Source organism: Chrysemys picta, chromosome 18 (genome assembly GCF_011386835.1).
Source record: "Chrysemys picta bellii isolate R12L10 chromosome 18, ASM1138683v2, whole genome shotgun sequence".
NCBI classification, from domain to species: domain Eukaryota; kingdom Metazoa; phylum Chordata; order Testudines; family Emydidae; genus Chrysemys; species Chrysemys picta.
In genome coordinates, this window is record NC_088808.1 from 8494903 (window position 1) to 8504365 (window position 9463).

General features: G+C 52.6%; 1 protein-coding gene across 6 annotated transcripts; it reads left to right on the plus strand.

Moving 5' to 3' along the window:
• The first annotated feature begins 573 nt into the window (after positions 1-573).
• On the plus strand, positions 574-8301 carry LOC101944279 (zinc finger protein 501-like). Of its 6 annotated transcripts, none has more exons than XM_005291422.5 (5): positions 660-873; positions 1475-1515; positions 2168-2294; positions 4768-4881; positions 7135-8301. In XM_005291422.5, exons 2-5 carry the CDS (start codon positions 1492-1494, stop codon positions 8037-8039), a joined length of 1170 nt encoding a protein of 389 aa, XP_005291479.2. In that variant the 5' UTR covers positions 660-873; positions 1475-1491; the 3' UTR covers positions 8040-8301. The 6 variants fall into 6 exon arrangements, with proteins under 6 accessions (XP_065428106.1, XP_065428105.1, XP_005291479.2 ...); XM_005291420.5 differs by having other exon boundaries at positions 661-916; positions 1429-1515; XM_005291421.5 differs by having other exon boundaries at positions 661-916.
• The last annotated feature ends 1162 nt before the right edge of the window (positions 8302-9463 follow it).

The following is a 9463-nucleotide window of genomic DNA, read 5'->3' on the forward strand; positions in this document are numbered from 1 at the left end:
TGGCGGGGACCAGACAAGAATTGTTTAATGACAGCAGACACTGACATTCATAAAGTTACAGCTTTGTAACCACTGGGAAACACAAACTGTCAACATCACGTGTCAAGATACACGAAGTAAATATCTTGAAACCAAACTCAAATAAGTCCTCAAGCGGCATTTTTCTTACTTTGCCTATCTCTACATTTTGATTATGGATGGAAATACTTTTGCGTCCGTTCGCGCGTGTCCAGTGAAATCGACGTTTATTGATGCTTGCGGTGTTGTAGCAAAAACTGAATCCTTCTAAGCCTAGTTATAGAGAACAGAGACTTTGTGGGAGACAGAGAGAGGGTCAGGTCAGAACAAAGCGACCCCTTTTAAAACCATCAGGAAGAGCTCAACCGGAGACACACCCACACCCACACATCCTCTGACAGAAGTGAGGGCATTTGGGCGGGAGATCCACCCTGTTCCAGGGGGATCCTAAACTAAAAGGGACGCTGGGCTGATGGGAACCTGGTCCGGGTGCGCCTGCCCAGCCCTGGAGAACAGAGCTATGCCTGTCACATGCTGTTCTTTCCCCTCTGATTTTCTATTAGTTAAACACTGAGGAAGGATCCTGGACTGCTCTGTGGGGGAGGCTGTGTCCAGGTTTCTGTGGGGATGACCGCTAGAGGGTGACGGTTATTGTGGCAGGAGAAGCTGTGCCTCTCTCTCCTCTTGCTAGTTCCTGTGCTTTGGATACCAGGGGTTGAGCTTCCTGAGATGTAGCTGCTGCTGCCTGTAATTTGCAATCGCAACAGCCTCTGCTGTGCCCAGAGGCCTGCCTGAGCTGTTCTGCTGCCTGACCCCAGGGAGAGATCTCACAGCAAGGCCCTGTTCCTAGCCAAGGTGGGGCCTGTCTCTGGCTCTGACTAGCCCTAGGGAGACACAGGTAATTGAGAGAGAGAACTCAAGCACTGACTGGCGATGGGCAGCAAGGGGACTATGTAAAAATGGCTGTGCCTTCTCCCCATCTCAGCTCCTTGTGTGCCCCTGACACACACAGGATCTCAGTTCTGTTAGCACTCGCCGGAGCCGGTGCAGGTCCGAGAGACCAGCGCTTCCAGGAATGGAACAATAACCCAGGCTCCCAGCCAGAGGAGAAATGAGAAATGCTCCCTCCCCTTTCCCTAAGTCAGTTTTCTGCTTCTGTCTAGTAAACATGCTGATGGAACTGGTTTCACCAAAACAGCTTCTTTTCAGTCTGCCTTTGCAGGGCTGGTAAAGGGAGGGTTTAAAATATTTTGGTGTTCTTAGCCTGGTGCCAGGTGCCAGATCTGCACTATCAAGCATTTTACCAGCACCACACAGCCTGCAAATTTTGCATGCAGACAGAGACTGGAGAGAGGATCAGGCTTTAAAATGGTCGGGAGCCCGGCCTCATCTCTCCCCATTTGCCCTCAGTGCCCTGACAAGCTGAGGAATAAGACCCACCTTGTGATCGTTTCAGGGGGACAGAAAAGAGAAATGGCTGCACCGGAGCCAGCTAAGGTAAGGCATTTTCATGGGGCTGGGGGGGCTTGTTATGCAGGGAGAGGACTAAATACACAGGAAGGTGGAGGAGGGGAGAGAGTGCAGCCTGCCAGGATGTGTTCGAAACAGGGGCTGACTTGTAGGATCAAGGAGATGATTGGGGAAGGGAGAAATCCCTGAGCTACAGCATATGGATCAAATCCCAGCACTTTCCTCTCTGTGCTGGGCAAGGGCTGCTGGGAATTGTTTCTGGCAGGATGGGTGAATAATAGAGCATCATTGAGAAGTTTCTGATTGAATCTCCCAGTCTTGCCAAGACCCAGACGTGAAGCCACAGATCCCTAGATGGGGGCAAATTAATGGAAAAGTGCCCGGAGCTCAGGACCCAGCCACATTCTGCCTCTGGGCTTCCCAGCGTTGGCATTTCGGAGTTCAGTGATGTCTGAGGCGGGTATGGAGTGCGGGGTGGGCTTACACCTGGGGGAAAGCAGGCCTGCATTGAGGGGTCCCGTGAGAACGTGGTGCCAGTTGAGTCTAACCGGAGCTCTAGGTGAGCTATTGCCTTGCCGTGCCACAGACTATAAGGTACGGGAGACTGGGGCACATGGCTTGGGCAGTGGGATTGTTCATGAACCAGCAGGTACTGAGTGGGCAACGCTTGTGATTTCAGGTCCCGGTGACATTTGAGGATGTGGCTGTGTATTTCTCTCGGGAGCAATGGGGCCTTTTGGACGATATGCAGAGGGCCCTCTACAGGGACGTCATGCAGGAGAATTACCAGACTCTGGTCTCACTGCGTAAGGATTAAGCTCTTCTCGTTTATTTGAAGCTCTGTGGAGGAGCTTGTGTTTGTGGCCTTGGTGTTTCGAAGCCCATGCTTGAGCGTCCACACTGCATTGTAACCTAGACTTACAATTGCGAAACCCAGATCTCACAGCCATACCAACGCATTCATACTGCACCACACAGACCTTCTGACTCGGGTCTGTGGCTTGGCCTGCGTTCAAAATAACAGGGCTTGGACTGAGCCACAGCAGGACTTGAGCTCTGACCCGCCCCACGAGCCACGGTCTAGGATTCAGGTACTTGCTGATGTGAGTCAGACTGATCTGTGTGTGGATGGAAGTGGGGCTTGGGCTGAAACCTGAGTCAGAGCTTGGGTTTAGTGTGCAATGTGGACATACCTTAGAAGTCTGGGGATCCAGCCAGGCCTGGAGTGGCAGGGGGAGACCCCAGACAATACCTTTCAAGTAGCCCATAAATGAGTGAGCACTTTGCGGGGGTGGGGAGGGATTGAACCCTTGTGGGTATTCCTCCCCACCCCCTTATATGCAAATGTTATCCACCTGGATTTAATTGTTACATTCTCACTGGCCTTTCTGTTACATAACTTGTTTAAAACATGACCCACTCTCTCCCCTTTGGGGTTTTCTAACAAAATGAAAAAGGTGTGATATTCAAAATGATGCATAATTAGGCAGGGAAATCATTAAGGCCAAGAATTTAGGATGGGACATTTATATGCATAATAAGATAAAAACATAAAACTATTACTGATAAAATTTTCAGGGGCCACAAAGATTGGAGAAGTTGTAAATAATGAAGAGGACAGGTCATTGATACAGAGCAATCTGGATCCCTTGATAAAGTGGGTGCAAACAAAATATTTATTTTAATGAGGCCAAATGTAAAATTATACATCTAGGGACAAAGAATTTAGGTCCCACTTACAGGATGAGGAGACTCTGTACTGGGTAGGAGTGATGCTGAGAAAGACTTGGGGATCGTGGTGGATAACCAGCAGAACGAGAGTTCTTGGTGCAATCCTAATGCAGTCCTAGGGTGTATAAATGGGAATATCAAGTAAGCACAGGGAGGTTATATTACTTCCCTGTTTGGCACTGGTGTGATCATTACTGGAATACCGTGTCTAGTTGTGGCATCCATAATTCAAGAAGGATGTTGATAAATTGGAGAAGAGCCAGGAGAATGATTCAATGATTGTAAAACTTACCTTATGATTAAGGAAGTCGCATGGCCTGTGTTATCCAGGAGGTCAGATGAGATGATCACAGTGGTCTTGTCTGGCCTTATACAACCCTCATGCTTCAGGGTTTAAGCTAATCTGTAGAGATGAGGGTGAGACCTAACATGGGGAGCAGATTATTCCACATTTGCTTAATGCAAAATTGCTTGTTCCGTCCTCTGGACTGGCCTGGGCACTGGACTACATGGACCTTGAGTCTGATCAGTCTGGCAATTCCTATGTTCTGCTCTTCTTTGTATTTCACTACATCGCGTCTCCCTATTTCTTTTTCTCTCTGTATCCCCCTTTCCCGCCCTTTGCGGTTCTCTTTGCCTTCTCTTCCACTGTTCTCCCCTTGCATCTCCTCCTTCCTCCCACAATCCTTCTTTTCAATCATCTCCACACCTTCCCTCCGCCTCCCCTCGGCCCAGTGTTTCCCACAGCTCTCCAGTCACAGCCACACACCCATAATCTAACCCTCACACGCCACAGTCACTCTCTGTCCCCCGACAAGCATATACAGCACCAGTCGCACGCAGTCAGAGAGACACGCCCACCAGTCACTGGCTTCTCTGTCCAACTCACCTTCACCGGACACCCCCACCCCCAGTAACACAGTTGCAAAAGCCTCTTGAGGTGACGCTGGGTTTGCTCCGGGTCACAACCCTCCCCGCCCTGCAGAGCAGCTGGAGTACGCAGCGCAGGGAAGTCAGAGTCCCTTCTTGAAGACGGGGGTGGCTGGGCAGGATGCATGAACAGCAGCAGATGTGATGGCTGCCACCTTGGCCAACACGCCAAGCTGCGGGAGAGTCTGCCACCTCTCCGTCTCCTCCCATAGGAAGGCTGTTCAGAGGCAGAACACGGTCCGGGGCTTTCAGTGGGGAGAGCACGGTGCGATTCCCCTGTACAGAGGCTCACCGTGTCCCCTCGCCTCCTGGGGCTGGTTCCAGGCGCTGAGAGGCCCCGGTCTCACTGCAGTAGAGATAGCAGCAAGTACCAGGCTTATTAATTTCTCTTTGCCTAAGTTATGTGCAGGACCCTGAATCAGCGATAAGGGGCACAACACATCTCCCAGACACTGTGTGGCTTTCCCAAGGGCCTCGGGGAACATCCCCCATCTATTCAGGTGAAACGGCTCCTCCCAGCAGAAAGAGTTTAAATCAGGGTTTAAATCAGGGGCCATTCTTCGTAACAAACAGTCGAGGAATATTTGACAAACGTTGATTTCCTTTCTCCCTGAGCAGGATCTTCCATTCCCAAACCCGACGTGATTTCCCAGCTGGAACGAGGGGAAGAGCCCTGGGTCCCAGACCTCCAGAGCTCCCAGGAAAGGGAGGTCCCAAGAGGTGCCCGAACAGGTGAGAAATAGGCTAAACCACCTCAGGAGCTGTCAGTGGAATGAAGATCTGGGAATCCAGCAGCACTTCCATATCTTCTCATCTCCCTCTTATCTCATCCACTATCGTATCTGCTGTGGGTGATGCCCACATGGCTGATGTCAGTCAGGGCTGTCTACCCATCCTAACTCACATCTGGCAGGGGTCTGTCCCCTCACCCATCCTTTCAGTGTAAATTCAGGGGGTGTGGCATCAGAATTGTTCCCTTTCCCTCTGTCTTCGGGGGACAGTTCAGGGATTCGATTCCTGATTTTCAGTCTCATTGCAACAAACCCTGCTTGTCACTAGACATCGCCAATTGGAGTTGCTTTTTAATAGATGAATTTAAAAAAACCAACAACCCTTTTTCTGATCTAGCCTTCTAGCAGTATGTCCTAAAATTGGAATATAGGGTTTCTTGCTCCCCTGGTTATATCTTGAAGGATTTTTGGATGGGCCTGCGAGCAAAACAGCCAAAGATTCCCAGGCCCCCTCGCTCCTCTCTGTGCACACCCCTGCCTGCTGCTGGCGGCCTGTTCGGTGTCATGTCTGCTACTGCTGTTACCGGTAAACAATCTCTGGCAGAGATGTCAGACTCTCCCCTTCTCATCTCTTTCTGTTCTGATTGACAACTGGGATTGCAGTAGCACCCAAGAGCCCCGGGCATGGGCCAAGACCCCCTGGTCTCGGTGCTCTGCAAACACAACAAAAAGAGCTGACAACAGACAAGAGGCAACAGATGGATACAGACAGATGAGGGGAGCCCAAGGAAACAGTCAGACGATGGGGTTACTTGTAGGAACAAAAGGGACCCATGGCTTTTGCAAGTTCAGTTCCCTTTTCACAGGTTTCCTTCCTGCCCCCCCCGCACACCTTGCAGGAAATCACAGACGCTAGTTTCCTCCTTTCCCCAGGGCTGCTCAACCCCCATTCAGCCCTGGGTCCAGTCCCCACCCCACCCCCTCCCCCAAGGCCCCACCCCGACCCAGGGCCAGCTCTGGCTTTTTTGCCGCCCCAGGCAAAAAAGCCTCCGGCCGCCCCCGCCCCCCAGTGTGGCAGGGGAGGGTGGCCGGAGCCCCGGGGGGAGGGCGGTGAGCCCCGTCCGGGGCTCCGCTCTCCCCGGTGGCCGGAGCTGGAGCACCGCACCGCGCCACCCCCCTCCAGGTGCCGCCCCAAGCACAAGCTTGGTGGGCTGGTGCCTGGAGCCGGTCCTGCCCCGACCCCACCTCTTCCTGCCCCCGCCTGGCTTCTTCCCGCCTGGTTCTGCCCCCCTCCCCCGAGCGTGCCCCACTCCTTCCCCTCTCCCCCCAGCGCCACCTGCAGGCCGTGGAACAGCTGACTGTGGCAGGCAGGAGCCGCTGGGAGGGAGGGGGAGTAGATGATCAGCGTGTGGGGCTGTTGGTGGGTGGGAGGCGCTGGGAGGGAGGGGGAGTAGATCATCAGCGTGTGGGGCTGTTGGTGGGTGGGAGGCGCTGGGAGGGAGGGGGAGTAGATGATCAGCGTGTGGGGCTGTTGGTGGGTGGGAGGCGCTGGGGGGAGGGGGAGTAGATGATCAGCGTGTGGGGCTGTTGGTGGGTGGGAGGCGCTGGGAGGGAGGGGGAGTAGATGATCAGCGTGTGGGGCTGTTGGTGGGTGGGAGGCGCTGGGAGGGAGGGGGAGTAGATGATCAGCGTGTGGGGCTGTTGGTGGGTGGGAGGCGCTGGGAGGGAGGGGGAGTAGATGATCAGCGTGTGGGGCTGTTGGTGGGTGGGAGGCGCTGGGAGGGAGGGGGAGTAGATGATCAGCGTGTGGGGCTGTTGGTGGGTGGGAGGCGCTGGGGGGAGGGGGAGTAGATGATCAGCGTGTGGGGCTGTTGGTGGGTGGGAGGCGCTGGGAGGGAGGGGGAGTAGATGATCAGCGTGTGGGGCTGTTGGTGGGTGGGAGGCGCTGGGAGGGAGGGGGAGTAGATGATCAGCGTGTGGGGCTGTTGGTGGGTGGGAGGCGCTGGGAGGGAGGGGGAGTAGATGATCAGCGTGTGGGACTGTTGGTGGGTGGGAGGCGCTGGGAGGGAGGGGGAGTAGATGATCAGCGTGTGGGGCTGTTAGTGGGTGGGAGGCGCTGGGGGGAGCGGAACTGGCTGCCGGTGGGTGCTAAGCACCTACGAATTTTTTTCCGTGGGTGCTCCAGGACTGGGGCACCCATGGAGTCGGCATCTATCAGGAAATGACTCATGTCTGGATTCTCTTCTTATTCCAGCAGGGGACGACGTCATCGCCCAGAGGAATCCCGCAGGCGATAGGCCGACCATATGCAATGAGTGCGGGAAGAGCTTCAGAGGGAGCTCAAACCTCGTTCAGCATCAGAGGATCCACACGGGGGAGAGACCTTACAAATGCGCAGCCTGTGTGAAGAGCTTCCGCCAGCGCTCGCACCTCCTCCAGCACTGGAAGATCCACACGGGGGAGAGACCCTTTGAATGCCCCGACTGCGGGAAGAGCTTCAGTGTGAGCTCCGCCCTCATTAGGCACCAGAAAACTCACACGGGCGAGAGACCCTACGCATGCACCGAGTGCGGGAAGAGCTTCAGCGTGAGCTCCGCCCTTACTAGGCACCAGCACATCCACACAGGCGAGTGGCCCTACGTGTGCGCCGAGTGCGGGAAGAACTTCAGTGTGAGCTCCCACCTCGTGCAGCACCAGCGCATCCACACGGGGGAGCGGCCCTACGTGTGCGCTGAGTGTGGCCGGAGCTTCAGCCAGAGCTCCCACCTCCTCCAGCATCAGAGGGTCCACACAGGCGAGCGGCCCTACGAATGCACCGAGTGCGGGAAGAACTTCAGCCAGAGCTCGGACCTCATCAAACACCAGAGAACCCACTCGGGAGAGCGACCCTACGAATGCCCTTGCTGCTTTAAAAGCTTCACCTGGAACTCAGTGCTCATTAAACACCAGAGAGTGCACATGGGACTGAGACCCTATGAGTGTGGCCAGTGCGTGGAAAGCGTCAGCCCTCATCATCCCTCAGAGAAACCACACACGGCACAAACCCCACTGATGGAGCATCGGGACACCAGCCAGTGTAATGCATTTGCTCCTATGAGCAAGTCACTTCAACTCTCTGTGCTGCGTCTTCCACCTCTGCCTAAAGGAAAATGGGAATAATGGGATCCTCTGGTCTTTGTTTATAGGAGAGGGCTCTGCTCACCCATCACCAGCTGGGACTTTTCCTGGAATTATAGGATTTGGGAGGTTTCTTTTCCTTTTACTATAGAGTGGGTTGAGTGCTGTTTCTGGAAATCCAGGTTTAGGAGATTTTCCAGTGAGTTTGGTTCCAGTTTCAGTGAAGTCTTTATTTGTTGCTGCGGGTCCTTGGAATTTGGGTTTGAAATGTTAAAAATTCTCAATAAAAGTTTGCATTAAGATACCATTGTCTTGCAATTTTTATTAGTACTCAGAGTGCAAGAGGCTAATTTCTCCAGATGGAATTATTCCCACTTTTCGGTATGCAGCCCATTTACTAATAGTGTCTGTGAATGTCCAGGAGACAGGTTATAGATTCATAGATTCATAGATTATAGGACTGGAAGGGACCTCGAGAGGTCATCGAGTCCAGTCCCCTGCCCGCATGGCAGGACCAAATACTGTCTAGACCATCCCTGATAGACATTTATCTAACCTACTCTTAAATATCTCCAGAGACGGAATTTCCACAACGTCCCTAGGCAATTTGTTCCAGTGTTTAACCACCCTGACAGTTAGGAACTTTTTCCTAATGTCCAACCTAGACCTCCCTTGCTGCAGTTTAAACCCATTGTTTCTGGTTCTATCCTTAGAGGCTAAGGTGAACAAGTTCTCTCCCTCCTCCTTATGACACCCTTTTAGATACCTGAAAACTGCTATCATGTCCCCTCTCAGTCTTCTCTTTTCCAAACGAAACAAACCCAATTCTTTCAGCCTTCCTTCATAGGTCATGTTCTCAAGACCTTTAATCATTCTTGTTGCTCTTCTTTGGACCCTTTCCAATTTCTCCACATCTTTTTTAAAATGCGGCGCCCAGAACTGGACACAGTACTCCAGCTGAGGCCTAACCAGAGCAGAGTAGAGCGGAACGTGAGATCCCAACGTGGTGACTCAGAGAAATGTAAACTCTTCCAGCAGCAGATCCACTCTTGCTCCCTGGTACTAATTCGAACTTTCGTCTCTCCTCTCCGGATCATATTTAACTTCTTTAGACCCCATTTCAACAAAACACTTCAAATGCTTATGTCCCCTTGACATCAGTGAGACTTTAGCAAGTGTTTAAAGTTAGTAAGTGGTGTGTTGAGTAGAGATGAACATAAGCATGTGTTTTAGAGTTTTGCTAAATCAGAGTTTAATTCCCTAACTTCCAGGACTGTCAGTTCGACAGTGGGATTGTTTATTCAGGGGGGGTTTTCAAAAGCACCAGAAGGAGTTATTGGATTTCAGTGGGAGCAGGGCACATAAATCACATCTTAATAAGGGTAGTTAGTCGGCGCAAGGTGGCAGCGAGGTTTGGGCTTCCTTCACAGAAGAGAGATGGATCGGAGCTACATTTTTAAACCACT